At 40.8% G+C, this 21966-nt stretch overlaps 4 protein-coding genes and 2 long non-coding RNA genes across 9 annotated transcripts; 1 reads left to right on the top strand and 5 right to left on the bottom strand.

The window, feature by feature from the left end:
* Positions 1-152: 152 nt before the first annotated feature.
* LOC130699320 (achaete-scute homolog 2-like) lies at positions 153-2018 on the bottom strand. 3 transcript variants are annotated; one of them, XR_009421377.1, is made up of 7 exons: positions 1560-2018; positions 1326-1452; positions 1149-1266; positions 1017-1066; positions 829-910; positions 603-756; positions 153-505 (listed from the first exon to the last, which is right to left on the bottom strand). XR_009421377.1 is itself a non-coding variant. In XM_057521659.2 (7 exons), the coding sequence occupies exons 2-7, from the start codon at positions 1606-1608 to the stop codon at positions 673-675; spliced, it is 510 nt and encodes a 169-aa protein (XP_057377642.1). In that variant the 5' UTR covers positions 1609-1620; positions 1716-2018; the 3' UTR covers positions 153-672. The 3 variants fall into 3 exon arrangements, 2 of the variants coding, with proteins under 2 accessions (XP_057377642.1, XP_057377640.1); XM_057521659.2 differs by having other exon boundaries at positions 153-756; positions 1560-1620; positions 1716-2018; XM_057521657.2 differs by having other exon boundaries at positions 153-756; positions 1560-1648; positions 1716-2018.
* Positions 2019-2067: 49 nt separating this feature from the next.
* LOC130699326 (kelch-like protein diablo) lies at positions 2068-8210 on the bottom strand. Its single transcript, XM_057521664.2, has 17 exons — positions 7979-8210; positions 7706-7905; positions 7292-7640; positions 7063-7221; positions 6785-6995; positions 6269-6730; positions 5980-6188; positions 5730-5917; positions 4119-4292; positions 3933-4053; positions 3749-3862; positions 3561-3680; positions 3383-3506; positions 3151-3308; positions 2985-3044; positions 2630-2921; positions 2068-2561 (listed from the first exon to the last, which is right to left on the bottom strand). The coding sequence occupies exons 1-17, from the start codon at positions 8000-8002 to the stop codon at positions 2371-2373; spliced, it is 3156 nt and encodes a 1051-aa protein (XP_057377647.1). The 5' UTR covers positions 8003-8210; the 3' UTR covers positions 2068-2370.
* A 314-nt stretch (positions 8211-8524) lies between these two features.
* LOC130699328 (small ribosomal subunit protein eS12-like) lies at positions 8525-9533 on the bottom strand. The gene is made up of 4 exons (XM_059496394.1): positions 9425-9533; positions 9263-9307; positions 8897-9031; positions 8525-8829 (listed from the first exon to the last, which is right to left on the bottom strand). Exons 2-4 carry the CDS (start codon positions 9277-9279, stop codon positions 8565-8567), a joined length of 417 nt encoding a protein of 138 aa, XP_059352377.1. The 5' UTR covers positions 9280-9307; positions 9425-9533; the 3' UTR covers positions 8525-8564.
* An 804-nt stretch (positions 9534-10337) lies between these two features.
* Positions 10338-20020, top strand: LOC130699312 (uncharacterized). The gene is made up of 6 exons (XM_057521648.2): positions 10338-11805; positions 14700-15049; positions 15127-15218; positions 16389-16441; positions 16515-16807; positions 19419-20020. The coding sequence occupies exons 1-6, from the start codon at positions 10508-10510 to the stop codon at positions 19901-19903; spliced, it is 2571 nt and encodes an 856-aa protein (XP_057377631.1). The 5' UTR covers positions 10338-10507; the 3' UTR covers positions 19904-20020.
* LOC130699329 (uncharacterized) lies at positions 11247-13063 on the bottom strand. The gene is made up of 3 exons (XR_009003415.2): positions 12943-13063; positions 11666-11867; positions 11247-11387 (listed from the first exon to the last, which is right to left on the bottom strand). It is a non-coding gene; the product is annotated as an uncharacterized LOC130699329 (long non-coding RNA).
* On the bottom strand, positions 19932-21960 carry LOC130699330 (uncharacterized). Of its 2 annotated transcripts, none has more exons than XR_009421382.1 (4): positions 21883-21960; positions 21022-21532; positions 20738-20923; positions 19932-20672 (listed from the first exon to the last, which is right to left on the bottom strand). It is a non-coding gene; the product is annotated as an uncharacterized LOC130699330 (long non-coding RNA). The 2 variants fall into 2 exon arrangements; XR_009421381.1 differs by having other exon boundaries at positions 20734-20923.
* Positions 21961-21966: the final 6 nt, after the last annotated feature.

A 21966-nucleotide genomic window follows, 5' to 3' on the forward strand; every position in this document is an offset into this window, starting at 1 on the left:
TTGGCCCGACTCCCGTATAGTAGATGGAGAACGCTCCTTATATGGGAATTTTTTGCTGATAATCGAAGGTCGTGCTATCAGTCACGCTTGACAACCCTATACACGCCCGGGCATCCACAAAACCAAAAATTCTACTACATCTTACATTACAGTTACCAGATTCACCAATTTATTGCACAATAAGAGACTCTACACGTTTATGCGGTTGAACAGAAGAGAGTTGCTGATAACTTTAAAACAAAATTAGAGCGGAATGTGTGTGTCTGTGAGAGCGATAAGTACAACCTTGAATATTTTGATTGCTGACACAGCTATGTCGTTGGAGATCGGTAGGCTAAATGCGATTTAACTTTATGGTGCTGATAACATTGTTCGACTTTGGTTCGTAACACTATGACCATTGACGAACCTCATCGTAGAGTCTAAGATTGTATGATAACGAGCAAAACCTAAACCCATTCACGATCTCGGGTACGCGTCATTCTTTCAACATTTCCGTCTTGATCTAGGATTAAAGAAACAGAGCTTAAACAGATACAGACAATCATTCCAAATTATTTACATTGCATTCACTAATGACGGCAATAAAATAGAAATTTTACTTCAGCTTAAATCCTGAATTACTTTGTTGATATGGGCAAGTTAAGCTTTCATTAGATTCCATTGTTGGCTTTAGGCGACATAGGATATGACTGCAGCTTGGTTTTGAATCAGCAAAACTTCTTCAAGTAGTTTGATGTAATCTATTGCTCGTTTCTAGGATAATGATAAAGGTGGAGAGGTTATGCACGTACTTTATGGGTTCATCCATGCGTAGACATAACCTACCAAAATTGAGACCTTACTGGTACGCCGCGCTCTTGCATCTTCGCAAATTTTGGTTTTGTCTGTCGTGTTTCCTTCGTGTTCTCTGCCAATTAGATGTTTACAAAATATTAATTTTTTTACTTGACAGTACAACTTGAATTTGATCGATTCAACAGCTCTTACAACAATGGTGAACAAGATTTACTGACCCAAATTCCGCTGGGACGACTTGGTGAAGTTTGGAAAAGGCAACGTTGACCTATTTTTGAGAAAATTTGGCATTCATTCACTTTAACGTTTTCCCTTATCGAACATGAGTCATTTCCAGTTAATTCACTCACCGACTGAACGCGACGTCTCTCTCGTGCATTTCTCCGGGCTACCTGGAACGCTGGACGGACACTGTGAGGAATGTGTGGAATGTGACGGAAACTGGATTTGCTTTTGTTTCTCTTTTCACTTTTCAACGACACAGAATTAGCGGAAAATGCGTTCCAGATTTATGTATGGAAGCTTACGTTTCTGCTCTCGTGGCACACTTGTCATCCAAATATTTCATGACAGACGTTCCGTTGCTATAGGAACGGATGACTTCGTCGTTACCCATTGTCGAAGATGTCCAAGCCATGGAAAAAACATTTGCCTCTGTAAATGTGAAATGAATTATTACGCTTTGCATCGAAAAATTAGTGAATGAAAATGTTTATCTTGAAGCTTTTGAAACATCTAAATTGTAATGAAATGCCTTTTACCGGTGATGAACAACGAGGTCGGACATGGTTGATCTGTTTGGTCGGACATGATACGTCTCACCTAGTCGTAATGGGTTAGAAATTTGTACCTTTCAAAAGCAAAACGTTAGATTAACTCGGTGGATCTCACCGCCAACAGAATAACAAGTGATATACTTATTGGGGGCTCCACTTGTTTTTTATCCGTTCAGACACATGGAAAAAAATGGATCGTTAACAGGCGGAAGTGATATCGCTTGCACCTGGCTTTGGCCCGCATGAGTGTGTTTCCTTTCTTTAGGTTATATTTTTCTTCTTTTTAATCGATTATTTCTTATTTACCAGTGCCACTGTTTGCAAACGCACTAGAAACTCAAGATCGTTATTTACTTAAATTCTTCTTTATTAACGATTTTTTCGCCTCAATATATCGTAAACACAGGACGTTCCGACATGCCATTGGTTCTTGTTCAAGACGTTCTTACATCGTGCCGGAAAGCAAAAAACCAATCCGAATTTCAATACAATTCATTGATGTTTAAACGAGATTTCTGTCGATATTTGCTTTGTCCTACACTTAAACATTCTTTTGCAATCAAAAAGAGAAGCCGATTTTCGTTGTGTCTGATTTCACAGGATATGTTATATCCAAACTACTTAACTATTAGAGGTCAGTTCTTCTTTTACCAGGATCATAAACGGAGAATTCATAAATGTCGCAAGTTTCAAATTTTTTAAATGTCAAAAAGCAAATCTTTCTTTGTTTTGAAGTTTGCTCAAGGTAAAAGAAAAATGTGATACCTTGAGCTAAGTTCCCTGAGAAACGTTATTTTCAAGCTTCCTCTTGAATCAGGTTTGCATAATGTTGCGCAAAAACGGCTCGATTGTGGGACACGAGACGCGCAAAACGTCCAGCGACGCCGGCTATCTCCGACTTGAACAACGAGAGACCCATCGGAATTTGAGTAGGACGAGCCACTTCATTACTGATGACTTGCTTCAGAAAATCCATGAGACGAGAGTCTGGTATAAAAAAACAAAAATTTCATTCAAAAACATAAGTACAATGCCAACATGCCATTGCTACTCACGTATGATTTCCATCACTCGATTTCCGGGGTCACGTAGAGCCAATATTTCAGCAACGATCAGTTTCTTATTTTCTTCCGACAGTTCCGGAGTACCTTGCTTTTTCAGGGCTTTGTTGATATCTTCTACCACCTGGGCTCCCACATTAGGTAATACAGTCTCCAGTTCCTCCGGAGATCTAGCATCTCCCAGGACAACAGCAGCATGCTCTTTCACACTGTTGCGGAAATCTGGCGATGGTTGCTGCAACCCAATATCACGGTTCAACGAGACTAGAAGAATTGAACTCAATATCTGTTGGATTCAATATTATGTTCGTTATTTGCCTAATTCTTATGACATCATTTATATCATCACCTGAATGCCCTTGAGTTTTTGTCGCATTTCTGCGAACCGCTGTTCATCCATAGCTACCGTCTTGAGAAAAACACAAGGGGTTTAACGTCGTTATATCAAAGTCAAACCTAGTGGTAATTTGTCTTTCGGACGAGACAAAATGTAAACTAATGGTAGATCAACTTACTTCAGGCCATGGATGAGTGCCGTCCCAGCAGAGTAATTCCATGAATGCATCAACCAGAACAGAAGGGATGATTTGCACGTTGTTACTGGCGCTCGCCGAACCGGCTGAAATTTCCTTCCGATTGCGATGCAGCCACGCCCGTGTGTTTCGTAATCCATCTATCAATGAACAAGTGTCATAAAAGTTTTCGCTGTCATTATCTGATTCATATTAGATCTATCTTAGAACCTACCAGGAGTAATTTTGAGATAATCTTCGAATTTGCTACGTTCATATTCAACACTGCACGCTGCAATGTGCGGACGAGACATCCGGATAGTAAAATTCGCCATGTCAATTCGCATTAATTCTAAAGTCTTCAATGGAGTGATTTAATGCCACTGATTACAAATGAAGCGATAGATATTTACCTCAAAGATGCCTTTATAAAGTGCAACGATATCTTTCATGGCTGTTAATTCCCTTATTTTATCATCACGGCCTGGAGCACAGAGTCTTGCCATAAGTGAAATTATATACTGTGAATAACTCTGCATTATAAAACAAATAAATCTTTAAAAATGTTACCGATAATTTAAAAAAACTAAAATATGAGTACATGCAAATCCAGAGTTCCTGCACTAATTTGCTGTCTGATCAATTCTGTGTCCAACTTGTCTTTGATTTCTTGCTGAGTTCTGGTTTGATGGGGTAACAATAAGGACAAAAGCCACTATAATACAGCAAAAGATGTGATCAGCAATGTTATGAAAAAGTTGTTGTTGTGCTTCTAATAGCCTTACCTCTTTAATTTCTTCTAACAATGTCAGAGCTCTTTCATACTGTGGAGGATCTTGTTCAAACTCTTCTTTCAACAGATCCCAAAAGGCTTGGTGTGCTATCTCTTTGATCTTTTTTTGGATGCTAGAGGATAACTTTGAAATTTTGAGATCTAAAACATTTGGTTTTTAAAAATTTATAAAGACAACCTTCCACTTGGCAATTCCACTTTTTCCAAATGGAAATCATCATCAACGGCTATATCATGGGCCAAAGCCATCTTCGAAACACTGTTTGCTGCTTTCATAATTTCTTCTAGACTAACAAATCCAGGTGGTGATGCAGAAATAAATGCAGGGGCAGACTGTGAGGTAGTTCTTATCCTGTTTTATAAATTTGTTAACATAACTTCTTTCGCCAGAAAAACCTGTTGCACATTTCCCACCTTTTAGGTGTTGCTTCTCCAGATGAAGTATTGTTTTCTGCTTGATCCTCAGAACTTTCCAATTTCACACAGATTTGACATTAATTTCAATGGTTGATTGATGTCAATATTTTTTAAAATGCTTATACTTAGCGTGTATATGTTGTCCAGCATTTGAGATATCGACAGGTTCTGTTATTTCTTTTTTACTAGGACTTCGATCATCATCGCCAGATGATCTACCTTTCCTGGATTGGTCACTCATATTAACAGCAACAGAAAATCCTTACTACACGGTACACCAATATATGGAGTATAAAGTTCTATAGAAGAATAGAGGACGGAGAACAAAAGATTTTGGCCAAGATCAACAAATAATGAACGACTTGGCAGACGATTATTATGGTAATTCTAAAATACTACGGGGTAAAGCGCACGAGGAAGCCCACAAAAGCACTAGAAAATGATGGACTGATGTAAGCAACTTTTCAGTTCACGAGCATTGCTTATAACGGGTGGGCGACAGCACGTAAGCCGACGGTAATGGATATCGGGTACTTTGGAAAATAATATTGACTTCATTTTTTTTTTTTTTACAAAAAAAAAATGTTTAATTAGTATAATAACAAAGATACGAACCCGTGAAATCAGCATGGCAGCCGCAATCTATGCAACAGCGCCGTTCTTCTGTCACTTACTATATACATAAGCTACCTATTTGAATGAGGGAAACCCAAAGCTAAATTTGGTTGAGATGTGCGGTCCTGGCACAATGGTTATCACCCTCGCTTTGTATTCTTTATCTCATCGGATTACGCAAGAATCTACATTCTCATCACTTCGGAATACGCAAGAAAGAAAATACCTCATTCAAGAAAGAAGAGGAAAAAAGAAGAGCAATGCCTACTACGAAGGGCTAAATGGCACCAAACTAAAAAAAAAAACACACACTTACACGTTTACCGACGTTTCACAGGCAGCTAATCATCGAGCTATGTGACCCTCTTCGATACCCGCAAGTTTTTGTTGGTTTCTTACTGTGTCAGTAGGGCGTACAATAGCGCGGTAGTAGTAGGTAGGCATGCTAGTATACAAATAAATCAAATGGTTACAAGAAACGTGTATTCTTTTTTGGTAAGACATGCGTGACACCGCGTCCAGCACAAGAGCTAACCGGAAAAAGGTCTGATGAGAATCTTCAACGAAAATGTAAGAAAAAAACGCAAAACAATGGAAACATCCCATTTCATGTAACTTCGCAAGGCGTTTCATAAAATCATGTACGACGGAAATTAAAAAACATATAAAAATTTCAGATAATCTATGACACCATGAACTATACGTGTATGTGTGTGTCTGAGTCCCAACAACAATTTCTGTCAGCCTGCAATTCTACCACAGATGTGTCTCGTGTTGAGGCATTTTGACAACTCCTACTCCGCCGCCAAGTCGTCGATAGTTCATAGTGCCACATAGACGCCACTGGTTCTGTTCCGGATCGTAGACCTCAATGGTTTTCAAATACGTGGAACCGTCAAAGCCGCCAACTGCATATAGCTGCCCATTGACAACAGCAAGTCCAACCTAAAGAAAGCCAGAACTGGTTAAAATGCGCTCAAGTTCGTTAAAATGAGAATGTAACTTACACCACTTCTTCTCGAGCTCATGGCCACTATCGGGCTCCACGTGTTTGTATTGGGATTGTAACGCTCGGCCGACGAGAGTTCTGTAGCATCATCACGTCCACCCACGGCATAGATCCAATTATTGTAAACGGCGCAGCCCAAATGTTTCCTTCTTGTTGACATTGGGGCGACCAATGTCCATTTGTTCTGTCGTGGGTCGTATCGCTCCACTTTACAGGAAAAAATAAATTGCTTTCCATGAAAAATCTCTCACCAATCGATTAGCGACGTTAAAAGGAAGGAATAATACCAGTATTTAGAGGCATTTGGCCGTCAGAACCACCAACGGCATAGAGGTAGCCACCTAATACAGCTACAGCAACACCTAATCGGCGAGTGTTCATCGAAGCCACTTTGCTCCATTTGTTCTCTTTGGGGTCGTATCGTTCGACATAGTTCAGACAACTGACACCGTCCTGACCTCCGACTGCGTACAAATAGCCATCAAGAACAGCCACACCCACACTAGTTCGGCATGTGGATGTGGGTGCCACTTCTGACGACCAGAGATTGGTCTGCGGGTCGTAACGTTCTATGCTGTTCAGATAAGACTGGCCGTCGTGACCGCCAACTGCGTACAGTAAATCACTAAGAACGGCCACTCCTACGCCACATCTTCGTTTGGACATTGGAGCCACCAGCTTCCACTCGCCTGTCTGTGGATCGTAACGCTCCACCGAGGCAATGGCATCTCCACTGCACCAGCCTCCAACTGAGAGACGAATTCATTCAGACATAATTCTTGACGAAAATTGCAACAGCTTACCTGCAAATAAGACTTCGCCCCTACGAACGGGTTTCCGTGGTCTCGTTCTTGGGCCTTGCATCAAAGGTCGTTCTTGAGGCAACAGGAGATAATTTTTAGCTTCATCCACCAGGTCTCTACAAGCCTCGTCGCTCTTAATGAGCAGATCTGAGCCTACGGTTCCCACCAGAAATTTTGGACTAAGAAGAGGCAACCTAACGTGCTGTAAAACCTAAGACACGATAACAAATTGTCTGTTTTCAATGAATTCTATTATGCTTTACGGAATTCTTAAATACCTGAGGCAAATGACCTCTCCGTTCAGCTACGTTGTATTTGACCCAGGCGAGCACAGCGTTAAAAACTTGCTCTTCGGATCTAACATTGAGTTCGTCGCTAGAGATTATATCGATGAGCTGATTGACAGGCAGAAGGAGGAATTCTTCACTTTCCGTCACCTAAATTGTAGCAATTAAAAAGGTTTACATTAGTACCTAGATAGCAAAGTGGTATATAAGGGTGACATACTTCTTGGAAATTATGTTGAGTAAATTTATCAGCAATCCTCAACAATTCTCTGCAAGAGTGTGTATCTGCAAAAGCCCTAATGCCAAGGCAGTTTGAGGGGTCAAGCTGCCGCTTCAGAAACTCACAACACACATCCTGAATTTCTTGTAGTTGCAACAAACACGCGGCAGGGAGTAATGTCTGCACATTTGTTTCTTCCACGAGAATGTAGGAAGTGTAGCAAAAGTCTATCAGCAATTCCATAGCCTGTTCATCAATATCCCGAATTGTCACTTCAGTTTGTCTGGATTCTGCTAGCTCACCAGTAAACATTGCTCTGAAGTAAGGGCTACATGCTGACAATATGACTCTGCAAAAATTACAAAAGGATTAGGTTTCTTTGCTATGTAAATGAATGTAAATTAAAATGGCAACCTGTGAGCAAAAATTTTCCTGATGCCTACATTCAGCACAACATCACAGAGTTCTCTGTGACTTCTAAGTAGATTAATTTCTGCAAGGCAAGCCCTAGGGTGCTTTTCAGACGTGTATGCTAAGCAAGCAGGTGATGGAGACCTTTCAACTAAAGGATTAACTGACTTGACTCCGTCCATTTTCATTGTGACGGCGCCCAGCTACATACGGAGACAAGAAGCTTTTTTGTGAATTTGGTTGCTTTATTTCAGAATTTAACCACTGCTATCTCACCTCTTCTGGGGCCTTCATGGACATGTCTAAAACGGGATTGTCCGACTTTGTAAAGCACTAAGCTGCTTCGCAGCTATGGAACATTACTTACCCAAAACATTAGCAAAAACACATCCACTGTTTCACGAAACTACAAAATTTCAGAAGAATACGACGAGGATATTCATAGGGGCCCTACTTTCTACAATGTTTGTTTCGTGCACAGAACGGAAAGAAACGCCAAAGTCAACGTTACCTGGTTTATATTAGAGCCGCTAGATGGTAGGTCAAACGGTCTTTCAACTTGAAAAAACTGAAGCTGATGCTTATTTCCCGCCAATGTCGAAAATTAATTACACGCCTAAGAAAATTGCTTTTTTTTCTCTGCAGTAGCTGTTAACTATATTCGCGGTACTTAAAAGACCAACGGCCTAAACCAATTCTTCAGCAGGAAACAAATGACACCAGGAAAACTTTACTTTCCTTCACATTTCCGTTTCAATAAATATTAATTCGACTACAGGCAGATGTATTTAATCAGGCACAACATGATACATGAGCAACATAAATACACCCAATACAGTCAACTGAAGTCAGTCTGTTGAAATTACTGCTTCTTCAGGTAGTCGAGAACGACAGCGGTAGCCTCAGTCTCAAGACCCCAATCCTTGACGACGACGCAAGAGCAGCCGACGACCTTACGAGCCTTTCCCTCCTTGTCAATCTTGCAGAGACCAGCCCATTCACCAAGCTTCTTGTTGTTGTCCACCTTCATCAATGGGATGTTGTGTTCCTGGCAGAGAGCGGATACAAGTTTCTTGTACATGGGCTCACTGCAGTTGTCTGCCAAAACACACAGCAAAGCTTGGCGTCTAATGAAAGTAGATAATTTAATGAAGGCAAGCTACAGAAACCCCTCTACTAGTGATTATGCATTACTTGTCCAAAGCTTTGGCAGCCTCATGCAGACCACGGGCCAAACCATCATGAATCATGGCATTCTTCAGCACTTCCTGGGTAGCAGTGTTGATGTCGAGTGGGCCACCGGCAACTGGGGCGCTCAACACATCACCTCTGCAATACAAGAGATTATAGTAAACGAAATCAGACCATTTGTTAATTGATGACAACTGAGATTCAATTGCAAGAGGTGAACGTGCAAGAAACTTCACAGGATTTAATGAAAAATTAGACTTAGCCTATCGTTTTCCAAATACCAATCTTCATTATTTATATATTACACTATACATATATAACGTCAAATGATTTGCATAAACAACCGGTGGCACGGTCAAGTTGACTTACCCTTCCATGTCAGACATGATTTTAACAGCTGAAATGGAACTCCTTCTGAAAATACGTAAAAAGGAAATACTCGGTAAAAATCCATTGGTACGATAAAATTGCGGTTACGAAAATAGTATAATGGATGGCTAGGATTGAAATGGATTAACATGCAAAACTTACGATGATGTCCGAAATGGACTAAAAGTTGTAACAGACAGACGAGTTTCTTGTGGAAGAGGGCCCTAGATTGGCGATATATCGATAAATAGACATTTCGCAGAGTTGCCACACAGAACAAAATAGTCTCTTGTAAAAAATCATCACCAGATGGCTACCGGCTAGTAGGGAACGAATCCGTTTGGCTCTGATCGCGGTCCCCACTCGCACCGCGCTTTTAAAAGCCATTCGGGGCATAATAGAGACAACCCTTCGTCAATCAGGGTAGTTCAGGGCAAAAATGAGGGGTTGCCCCGGAAGCCCCAACGCCATTTAAAAAAATTAAGGCTGTACGGGTTTTAAAAATCGGAGTTTGCGGGTAGAATGTCACAGGTATGAAATGTAGAAAATCAATACAAATCTTTCGCATTTTTTTTTACATTTTAAAACAGAAAATAATACATTGCGTAATTTTTTATTTGACTAACAACTAAGCAAAACAACATTTTAAAACAACGGTCAGAGTAAACTGTGTACTGCATTCTACGCTAACGTTTACGAGATATAACGAAACATGAGCAACTAAGCGTGAAGATGGCGCAAACACTGCAACGCAGACTATTTAATGGCATACGTCAACGTACGTTGGCCGAGCAGGTGAAATGACAGGGACATTAAGAATGTGCATATGTGGTACTCTATCTCACATGTACACCGGGGAAGAATGTAGTAATCAAGAGAGTTTGGGGTTAAGAGGGACTACCGGGATCGTCGACTCAAAACTTTATTCGAATCGGTCATGCGCGTCTGCTTCGACGACAACTGGAAAATTGCATTTTCTCCGGCTGACTGTTGTATATAAGGGTACGCGCGCAGAAGTGACTACGTTCTGTTGCGGACCAAGTGTCCGCCTAGCAACTTCCCCCCCGCTATCGTTCTCTTTTTTCATCGTTTGTTAAGTGTATTCGCTTCTGCTTTATTTATTTCCCTACGAATTGAATTCGTAATTTCGCATTGACGAACTTTAAGAATGTATCTTAGAAATTGAATTGTATAGCGATCACAAAATCAGTGGCGTGTCTTTCTGCGCGAGAGAAGACCTATTCAATGACGGACAACAATTCCTCCGTGCCAATCATGGCGGAAGTTACAATCTTAACAACAAACACGGGCAAACGTCAACAAGACCTGTTAGCGACTCCTCTTGCCGACAGTGTCACGCGACCAATGCCGACATCATCGTCGTTGGCCGACAGCAGTCGGCTAATAGCCGATGATCAACACTTTGATGGCGAGTCAACCCAACAACACGACATGATAATTAGTGGTAGTATAAAGCATTACGGTGAAAATAACTCTGCTTGTGGAGCTCGTGTTTACTCGGCTGCCTCGGCCAATCAACCGTCTGAAAACACTTACTGTTATTCCGATGAAGAGGGCGATGAAGAAGGGGATGATGATGTGTTGGCCAGCGGCAATCGTTTGAGTCGACGACATTCATCGGCAGGCATTGTTCCATTGTCATTAAGATCGGTGTCGTCGTCATCGAACGCGATCGACACGGACGTGCTGCTAGCGGCCGATGGACGTGCTGGCGTCAGCCGATCGGCAAGTCGACGCTACCGCATCGACGAGGAGCAACGGAATCAATCGACGATAGCGATAGCACGCCCGGCACTAATCAATAATAACGTTGGTAATTGGTTGAACGTGCCAGGTGCTCCTGTCGACATTGGCAAGAAGTCGATGGTGAAGAAGAACAATGCCTTCACATCAATCGAGCAGCAAATGGATCGTTTAGAATTAGTGCAAACTCCAGCGCTTGTCGTCGGAGCTGCGGCAGCAAGTATGAGGAACCAATCGCACAGTCAACGCCATCATCATCAGCAAACTCATCGATCTAGCAATTGTGTAGAGTCATCGCAGTTATTGGTGCGTCATCAACAGTCGTCTCAACACGTTCGTTCTCAGTCGGTCCGCGTCGTTCCTTCCAGCAGTAAATTCACGGCACCTAATAGGAACAATAACACCAGTCCAATCAATCAACAACAACAAAAATTCATATTCGACTACAACACTGGCAGCAGTATTCAGCAGCAGTCTACAGGGAAGATCCGTCCTCGCGGGACTAGTCTGCCCGGCACTAATCGTGCCATTGCATTGGCAGATGGTGGGGTAACCGCCGGGATGAACACAGACGAAGTGGCGGCTCAGCAGCAACAACAATATTACGATAAACGAGAGGAAGACGAGGCTGATTATTACCTGTTGAGACATTTCATCGTCCATGGCAAAAGCAATAAAGTGGTCAATCGGGGTGATTCCTTCCGTCGCTCGCTGCGTGCACATCCCAAACAGCAGAACAGCAGCGCCGTCAGTCAACATTCCAGCACGTCCAGCATCAGGTTAATACCATTAATCTTTCCAATTTTCCTCGAATGTTTTATCTGGCATGTGTGTTGTACACCTAAGGGCAGACACAAATGAAGTTGTTCCTTTATTATCTAAAGGCTATAAAAAATGTGCGTTCCCAGCGAACTCTTACAGTTTTACGTCCATACACTGCGCAATAGCCATACCAAAGGTTATACTTTCCAAATGGGCGATTTCATGTAGCATATATAGAATTACGGTTATTGCACAGCGATATCGTTCGAGTTGCTCTCAATGGCTAGGCACTTTTTTCGCGGACCGATAAAACGATGACGTAAAAGAAAACAAACCAGTAAAGACTAAAATGTTGTAGCGTAAGTCTAAATTTGCGCTAGGAAAAAATCCACAATCACGTATATCCTCCTGGTTGTATATGTTTAGTAAACAGTTTTAACCAGACGCGCCAGAGAGTCTAAATATATACGCCCGATGCGCCGTTTCATATAGTCTATTGCATGTGTGCTGTGCACTACAGGTTTTTATGGGCTTCCCTTGTTGTTATGGGCTATGTATCCAAACGGAGGCAACGTGCAGTACAGTCGTTATTTCGCGATCGCTAAAAAGAAAAGCTTCGGAACGGTTGGTTGCGTCGACCCTAATAGGCTTACACACATACTCTTTATACAGAAAACAAGGACACATGTGCTGGCAGTTCGCGTGTGTGTCGCTACATATTTTTTTGGTGGTATACAAATTGTTTTAATCACTGACCTATCTTATAGTCTAGCTGTCGGTCATGTTTGAAATTATACGTAAACATACTAATGGCCAACTGGTGACGTCAATTGTCGGAAAACTAAACCAACACTCGTGCATACCAACTGATCGTTTTGCGCACAATCGTAACCTTATTCATTGTTCAAATAAATCAAAAATAAATATTTCATCACGATCTACGTTTATAGAAGTTGGAAAGAGAAATTCTTATTTCCTTGATATTAGATGCTGCTTGCACGCTTGTTTGAGTTTCTGTTTATACCTGGCTGTAATGTCACAAAGTCTGCCGCAGAACGAGACATGCGTGTGACACGCATCAGCAGTTCTTAATACTTTTTCGTGTGACTAACTTGTACGTATGCGACATATGAACAATGAGAATTTATACGTACGTTTGAGTTTTCTGCTGCCGCCTACCCCACATAATGGTTGCTGGTAGCAGCAGCGACAATTATGGTGTTGCTGTATGAGTAGCGTGAGCTCTATTAAACCAGCTACCAGGTGAAAGAAAATCAAGGGGCAACGCCAGAACCTAAAGCAAGTCAGAAAGAAAAACATATTAAATTCATTGTTGCTACTGCTCCGAAAACTCGAATCGAGTAGACGTGCAACAAAGAGGAGTCCACGTGAACAGGATATATTGAACGGTGTCGCTAGGAGAGCTACAAATACACTACGTACCACCAACAAAATGTGGGCATGTGAAAAGTATAGCCATGGTTAGGTGTATGTCTTATTATACATTCGTAACTGACGGCAACTGTATACCTTTTCAGTATCGCTAGAAAGCTGAATAACAATAATGTATTTAGCTTATATGTCTATATGTATATACAGCGCTACTGGAAAAACACGAGGGACACTTCAGAAGAGTCGTTGCTATCGCGTGACGGTAACCGAGAAAATAATAACACATCTATAAAGGAAGTCCTCAGACTGATCGTTATCGATCCTTGTAAAAACTTTCCTATCTAAAATCGTTATTTTAGATATAAAATATAACGCAGGTGTCCAACATAAGAAATCAAACTACATTAGTCTATGCACGGCTTATTCTAAGTTCTTTGACATGTTCGTGATTCACTATGCAGTTATAGACTCTTCTTATAACCCGCGTAAGCAGGATCTGTTATATAAAAAAGAAAAAAAAGACAACGAAAATTTTAAATGTGTCGCGAGTTTTATATGCAGGCTCAAAGGATTACGTGCCTCGCGAGGAGAATTCCTCAGATCTCACGGACAATAAATAATAAATAAGACATAGAGCAGCAGCCCGTCGGGAACGCAAAATATTGTGTGTATATACTAGGTTTATGGGCAAACAGCAGGGCGTTGTTGTATACATCTGCTGATACGATGCGTCATCAAAACAAAGTGTGCTGACATCATACGTGGATTTAGTAAAGACAATATAAGGTAATCCTATTATATTATTCACAGGCAATGATTTATAGAGGGCTTTATAGTCCTATTGGTTTCTAAATTTATAGAAAAGAGTGTTTTACTCAAGATGATGTGCAGGAAAAATTCTTTACTTTACTATGTGCACCATGAGTGTTCATGCCTGTATGTTTAATCTCTTTATCCATTGGTATTGATTTGATAAAAACTTGACAATAATGGCAGCATAGGAAGGATTTGATTGGTTATCAAGGCAGCTTCAACGAGGGGATTACTAACACATGAAAGCTCTAGGCAAAAGCTGCCTGACTTGTTAGAAAGAAAAATAAAGGCAATTACTGCTATATCTTTTTACAAAATGGCCATTTTTAATGCAAGGCATGTCAACAAAACATGTAGCTTGCAATATGCACTTGACACTAAAGTTCCAGGTGTTACGAAAGTGTTTTGATCTTCCCTTTGGTGTAATTCACCACCATGATCAGCCTACAACTGTTGTATAGGACTATAATTACATTCTCGTATGCCAACAGAAAGTACAAGGAAGAGCACTTCACCTTTCTCATGCAATACAGTGGGTGTTTTGGTAAATGAAATAAAACCTCACCTATTCTTGACAGCCACATGCATCTTGTTATTTGTTAATGGCCTGCCAAAGTCTGCTGGCGTGAAGTCCTTTCGTCGTCTACAAAACAAGATATTCATTGTATCTCTATCAATAATGTCAATGTTGTGTTTGAAATAACAGTACCGAAAATGTGGCCGGGTCTCCACCGCCTATCCAACAGCAGCAGCAGCAATACCACTATCATCCGCAACAACAACAAGGACAATACTACTCACCGTACCAGCATTATGGGTTAATGGATCAGGTTCAGCAACAGCAGTCATCCAGACGTGCTTCTTTATCTTTGCTAATGGTGGCCGGTGCTGATCAACAACCTGCAATGTTTGCGGGTCCATCACCGCCATCTGGCGGACCTTCATTAGGAGAACCTTTCCGAGTTTTGATGTTGGGAGCCTCTGGAGTTGGCAAAACAGCCCTGACGGCCCAATTCATGACATCTGAATATCTCAACACTTATGAAGCTTCTTTAGGTAAGACAGCATAAATAATACGAAACTATGTGGCAGAAAAAAATGAGATAAAATCGTATTCTTTTACGGGGCCATAGATGAAGATACCTGCGATCGTTCCGTTTCAGTTTTGCTCGACGGAGAAGAATCTCAATTGGTCTTTATCGATCATCCACATGGGGAAATATCGGTAAGTTCTAGCACGTACGTTTGTCTTCATTCTCTTTCAGCCTAGTAATATGTAAGTCAATGATCTAATATTGTTGTATACAACATAGGCTTTAGAGGCAATAGCTATACTTTAACGAAAAAGGCCCTAGTTAAAACTCGTCAGAAATGTGCACCGCCATGTTTTCTTTTTCGACAGGCTTCTATAATCCGTAGAAACCAAAGTTTTTTTGTTTTTTTTTAATTTTAATAACATCTCATAGTTTTACACGAAGACTAAGATACGTTTATTAAAATAGATTTCCTTTTGCTATTTGTGCCGATAAAATTCATTAGTTTTGGAAGTTGATAACAAACGTAGCCTACAGGCATTAAACTGTATAAAGAAAAAGGATTGCAAGAGAGTGAAAAGAAAAGGAACGAATCAAAGTTTTAGAGCACGTTCGAAAAAGTTATGTTATTCTCTTAAAAAAGTGGAGAAATGTACCATGAAAGATAGTATTCTTTCTTTAGGTGCAATATGATAGCCTAAAGCTTTGTTACTGCAGAACTGCTTGCTAGACTGATCTACGGGATGATTACCCTCTCGAATTCCATTCGTCATTATTGCAACGAGTCTACACACGGACTGCACGATACAGAAAAAGATCAAAAGAAAACAAAAAAATGTGGGTTTGCGCTAAAGTGGTTTGTTTGATGCTGTCGTATAACTAAGCCGAACAAGAAAATTAAAGATCAAGGGAGAAAAGATCAAGTCCTCATCACGTACATAACACATAAGCCGGTCTAAGGTGGATGTCATATGGAAAAAAGATACCAAAAGTCAAAGAGGAATACTAGCCGATTCAACACAACATATCACGAGCACAGACATGTATACATTTGGCCATCATGTATCATTACATCTATTCCAAACAGGACCCTTTTACGTGTGGGTAACTTCTGTTACTCGCAACCCATTAAAAAGATCAATCGAGTAGAGTGGCCATATAAATGATGCCTTTTTATGTAGTGTAGAAAGCGAATAAAAAACGAGTACTCTAATGGTTTGTCGTGGTACGCTGCAAAATAGTCTAACACAACATCTAACACTGCTTTAATACGACCATATTAGTATATTCTATGCCGGTATACGTTCAGCTAAGAAACTGCTATTGATACCTCAATAATTAATCAAAACCGTTGGATGTAGGTGGAGAACAGCGTATCCACCTACAATCCACACGCTTTCGTCATCGTATACAGGTGAGGTTATCGATAAATAATTCAATATACCTATCGTTATTATGTACATCTAATTACCGGAATAAATGCACAGTGTTGTGGATGCCGAGAGTCTGCGAGAAGTGGAAGAAGTGCTGCACTTTTTATGGCGACATTCGTTAACAAACAATCGAAATAGCAACAGCAGTACATTGTCCATAACGAACTCGTTTTATGGCCGGCAACGCCATCAAACAGCAAGTGCGACGACGCTCTCCACTACGGATGCTCCAGTTGACCAGACATCGCCGGTTCGAGTGGCACCATTGCAAATGTTGCCACCTCCGATTGTCATTTTAGTGGCTAACAAGATCGACCTCGTCCGTTCTCGTATCATTTCTCCTCAAGGTAATATCTTGACTTAAAATATTTACTTAAAAACTAGGGCATACGCCAGCCATTTAAAAAGACGCATAACAAAATGGCTTTCTTTTAAAAGTCTCGATTTTTCCCATAGGGCAAGGTATTTGTAAAACTGCATCCGTAAACCATTTACAGATTCACAGCAAAGCACTATGTAGATAGGAAAAGCTTAGATCCAACCCTCCATGTAGTGGTGGCCAAACTTAGGAAGCAGAGTGGGAAAAATCGATTTCTTATTGTCGCATTTGAAATCTATAAGAGAGTAAAAATCAAAAGAAACCCATAATCGCGTGCGCGGGCAAGAGTCGGTGACAGCTGTTCTCTTCCTTTTTTTTCCGCTTCTATAGTCTGTATATCGTACGGACTGCACTCCCCTACATATATCTATCGATCTTCGGGTTAGACAGTCAACCGACGGGTGTAAGGAAATGTGCGCTCTTACGACGATTGCATCTACGAAGTGCCGCGTCGCTTCGCTAACATATGAATATCGGCTCTGCGAGGACTCTAATATATACAAGAATACTAACGGAAACTTTTCTGCACAAAACTTTGCATTATTATTACGACGTATGCCTTCCTGAGAATTGATTTACCAAATGCCGAGCGTAGACGTATTATAAAGGACCCCTTATTAATAATTGGGTGCGTCGGTGAAAGTTGACGCAAAGGTGCACCGATGCCGAACAAAAATATCCGGAAAAAAAAACTCTTGTGCCCAACCGATCGTACGAGGTATCTCGCCGTATATAATCAGCCAAAGATCAATATTGATGTAGGAAACGGGCCAATAATAGAAACGACCGCTTGGCTCCCAAACAGCTGTTACGCCGTAATCGAATCTGCGGGTGAATGTTGTGTACACAACGTCCAAGCATTCAACAGACACATCGGTTGGATTACGAGAGCCCTTAAGTACGTACGTAAGACTATAATAAATGTCAATGGAAGCATTTCGCGCGAATCGTTTGGATACTACATCAACACGTTCTTTTGTTGTCGGCAGTAAAGTGGTGCAACATTAGCATCCATCATCCGTTTTGGCTCTTGAATTGGGGGAAAATTGGCGGAGGAGGGATGGCAAAAGAGGCGGACAAGTAAGCAAAATGTATCGAACCTTTAGTAATAATACAAATCGCTTCTGTATAGAAGATGATGCGGACGGTTTTTTTGAAAACAATGAGGGTAACAAAGAGTCGAACGGAATAGAAACCAGTGGCATAGACGTTAGAAGAATGAATGTGTACTACTTACAATCGAAAGCCAACCAATCCATCGCAAAACAAAAGAATATCTGAAGGAGAAAATGAACAACGAGGTAAAGCCATCGGTGGGTTGCACAAAACTAGGATGTAGTAACTAAAACGATTCTCGTTTTCTCGATGTTGAGGAGAACGTTACGAAAAAAAAGTCATCCCTTTTTCTTCCTACGATGCATTTTGTCAACCTTTTGTTTGCCGAAATGTAAAAGATATTCTCATTAAGCAGACAATGGCATTTTGTCTGCTTCCGTATTTTTTAATAAACGAACAGTCACATTGACTAGAAACAAAAGGTTGATAGAAATGCAATAGCGAGCTATATCCAATTTAATAGACACAGGACGCTATGGGAACAATATCAAGAAAAATACGGTCGATGACGGAAATACGAAAAAAGAAGGCCGTTCCATCATCTTGCCCTTGGTAAAAAAAGAAGATGGCCGAAGGAAAATCGAGAAGGGATAGAAAGGAAATCGATATGGGGAATGTAATAATTATCAGCACATCACAAATAGCATCGGAGGGATACATGGTCTAGAATACGGAAAATGCAAACAATAATGCAGCACGTGTCCACCATGAAAAAAAAGGGGGGGGGGGGAGCTGAAAAAGATAGTCACGTCAGCAGGCGTTGCCCTTCCGGCCCTGGACCAAGGGGGAAAAAAAATAATACGGGCTCAGATAGTGTCTTAGGAGAGAATGTAGAATAACAATGAAATGCTAATGTGCGATATCCAATTATTTGTACTGTTCCTTGGCTGTTCATCGGAACGGTTTAACATTCTATCGTCGTCAAGAGAAACGGAACATTGAGTCAAGTACATTACGAGAATTTGTGCAATCAATAACACTCTCTAACGTAGGCCAGCCAAAGAGATATGAAATAATTCAAACTTAACATCGCCCGCATTTTCTAAAAAAAAAAAAAAGAATGTAACATTTCCGCACGTACCTCCATTCCGGATATCCATGGTGTTGCGTCGTTGGCACTTCGTTGTTATAAAAAGGAAAAGTTTGTCTGAAACTCAACCGATGTTTTTGCAGATCATGAAGAACTAAACAGTTTTCCCACTTTTTTTGCTTGTTCCACCAACGTAAAAAAAATGTTCGAAACAATAGACTCACGTCAGCAACAGCTCCGGATGCATAATATTATAACCAAATGCGACTGAGGCGTCAAAGTGGTGTCCTATACAGGCCCAGCCACGCACTTTTGTTTTGAAATTGTAAACTTGCGTGTGCCATTAGTGCCATCAACAGCCACCTTAGAAAACTTTCATTTTAATGCACAACAAAAGGCCATTGTTTGATTTCTCCTTACCTACTTCATGCAGCGGGTAAATCATTGGCGACGTCGTTCGATTGCAAGTACATCGAAACTTCTAGCGGGATGCAGCACAACGTCGATGAGCTGCTCGTCGGCATTCTGAAGCAGATCCGATTAAAGATACAAAAAACGGAACAGATGCATCAGCAGCAACTGATTTCTCCAAATTCCTCCACACCTTCATCGAAAAGTCTTTTTCGCAAAAGAAGTGGAAGACGACGCCAACAACAACAGCAGCATCGTGTTAATTACCAAACGTCGGGATCTTCAGGTATTTCAGCCGAAGGCGAAGGATCCTGTTGCATCAGCACCTCTGCCATTCCTGGAATAGCCACCAACAACACTGGACGGATAACGATGACGGCAACAACGACGAATCGACGTTCGGCCAGTCTTCGCGTCCGCCGCATGTTGGGCAAAGCCGTTTGGACGTGTGCAGAATATTACCACAGGAACAAATCACGCTCGTGCGAAGATCTTCACGTTCTTTAAGAGATGTTCTTGACGAGATATGTTGATACACACACGCGAATCACACCACATATCTCTCTGTGACAGCCATTGAAATTATACACGTGTTGGCTGCCATCTGTCAATTTTTAAAGTCTCTTTGTGCGTTACGTCTCTGTTTTCTGTTGAACTCTCAAAAATACATTGATCATATCAAACGGGTTCATTTTCTTGAAGGATTTCTTTTTTCAAGGTGGAGTCATGTTTGCTCAATCACTGTGTATCGGAAATTGCATCAATGTCGATTATTGTACTAGACAATATTTACTGTTGCCGTTGACGCCATTAACGGACAGGAGCGAATAACATGTCGGGAACTCGCTTTTAACTTATTGGGCGCGGCCATTACTTCTATTTTTGCTCTCTTTGTGATCTTTCGGCTCAGCACTTACCTTTCTCTTAAATCTAATGCGTCAGTAGTGGCGTCCCATCTCCCCGTTAATGGATATCGGACTCAAAGTACAATCAACGGGGCCCACTTCTATTTACTAAGCTTTTATCCCTAATGGAGATGAAGCAAATTTTCTGCACCAATTTGTGTGACAAAAGGCAATCCATTTCTCAACTGAGATACTCACCTTTTCTTTGTTGAAGCACAACATCCGTCTGACTATTTGCGTGGGCAATATGGCGTGTTTCTCTTTGTAAGGTGACACAAGTACGACAACCCCAGGCACTGCACCCAACCACCCGTTAACGAACGATACGTGTATAAAATTGCACGCTCGTTATTTTATCGTTCGATGTTGGACTGTTGAACGAAAATTTGCTCATTAGTCAAAATATACTACCGTTCAAGTGTACAATCGTACCCACAAAATGTCGTGTCTTCGTTGTTGATGAGAGTCGTTCACCTTGTCACACCAACGATTTTTCCTTCGTTATCAAAGACACGACGAGATTTTTCTTCCAATTTTCCTTCGTGTGTTGTCGTAGCAAGTCGTCAGTCCCAAGTACAATTGTGTATCAAAGCGTTCTCTCGAGAACTTGTCATTCCCTAGACTTTGTCAAAAAGAAAAATTAGAGTCGCTTTATAATGAGAATTATATTGACGCAAAGTCAGGAAAAAGATTTTGTTTCAACTTGGTGTAGGTACTTACGGGGAGACATGTAACCAATTGGTCGGAAACCAACCCATCCGAGTTTTTGAATTCTTTGATTAAAGTATCGATTCTTCCTTGGAAATGCCATGAAACAAAAAAGCAGGAAATGAATACCTACTGCTAATAGGTCAAGGAGGCTTAGAAAGAACTGAAAATCTTTAAATTGCCCATACGCTTCTATGTGATTTAATAATTACCAAATTCAGTAAAAAGAATACCGATATCACTCGACTACCTCGGACTGAACGTGGATAAGAAATGGGACTCTAGTGCCAAATTGCCGTGGGCAAAAAAAAAATGTATGTCCAATTTTTACATATTCACCAATTGCCCTTTGAATCTTTCTTTTGTTTCCAGCGGCTTCTCGTTCCACTGACGTCACTGCATGCGTCTTCTAACACCTATGGATGTTGTGGCTATTTATAGAAACATTCAAATGTGGCTGATGTTTGAACGCAGAAAATCACTATTGCATGGAACCATGGCGACAAGATGGGATCTGCCAAGCCTTGATGTGGAAGAAAAAAAAACTTTTAATCCACTCGACTTTTAATAGTCAATTGAAACAGGCTAGCCTACCATCTAGCGGCTCCTCTTATTCTTTTTTTAAAACAAAGTTTACATAACAAAAGGTAAATATCTTGAATACTTAAACAAACATTAAAAAAGGAAACAGTGCAAAACTAGTTGAGCTAGCGCTATGAGACGAGAGGAGTGTTTCTGACCTTTAAATATAAAGCCATTTAGCCATATTTCAGCTTAAATTTATATAAATTTAAAAATTACACTTATCATCTTAAAAATACTAACTGCTAAAGTTTTTTTTTTGGAAACATTTAACAAATATTCAATACTTACATGAATTCTGGACTAAAAGCAGTTCAGAGCAGACTACGTTTCAAAAGGGAAAATAATGAGAAACTGGTTTGTTTTGACAGTTAC

This window comes from Daphnia carinata, chromosome 7 (genome assembly GCF_022539665.2).
Source record: "Daphnia carinata strain CSIRO-1 chromosome 7, CSIRO_AGI_Dcar_HiC_V3, whole genome shotgun sequence".
Taxonomy (NCBI): Eukaryota; Metazoa; Arthropoda; class Branchiopoda; order Diplostraca; family Daphniidae; genus Daphnia; species Daphnia carinata.

Coding starts and splice junctions, on each gene's coding strand:
- LOC130699320 (XM_057521659.2), bottom strand. CDS start 1,608: ATGTCCGACCAAACAGATCAACCATGTCCGACCTCGTTGTTCATCACC. Junction 1,067..1,148: donor AGAGACGTCGCGTTCAGTCG/GTGAGTGAATTA, acceptor TCTCAAAAATAG/GTCAACGTTGCCTTTTCCAA. Junction 757..828: donor CCAGTAAGGTCTCAATTTTG/GTAGGTTATGTC, acceptor TCATTATCCTAG/AAACGAGCAATAGATTACAT.
- LOC130699328 (XM_059496394.1), bottom strand. Junction 8,830..8,896: donor GCTGCCAAAGCTTTGGACAA/GTAATGCATAAT, acceptor TACTTTCATTAG/ACGCCAAGCTTTGCTGTGTG.
- LOC130699326 (XM_057521664.2), bottom strand. CDS start 8,002: ATGTCCATGAAGGCCCCAGAAGAG. Junction 5,918..5,979: donor TGAGCTCGAGAAGAAGTGGT/GTAAGTTACATT, acceptor GGCTTTCTTTAG/GTTGGACTTGCTGTTGTCAA. Junction 3,681..3,748: donor CAGGAACTCTGGATTTGCAT/GTACTCATATTT, acceptor TTTATAATGCAG/AGTTATTCACAGTATATAAT.
- LOC130699312 (XM_057521648.2), top strand. CDS start 10,508: ATGACGGACAACAATTCCTCCGTGCCAATCATGGCGGAAGTTACAATC. Junction 15,050..15,126: donor CACTTATGAAGCTTCTTTAG/GTAAGACAGCAT, acceptor ACGGGGCCATAG/ATGAAGATACCTGCGATCGT. Junction 16,442..16,514: donor GCTTTCGTCATCGTATACAG/GTGAGGTTATCG, acceptor ATAAATGCACAG/TGTTGTGGATGCCGAGAGTC.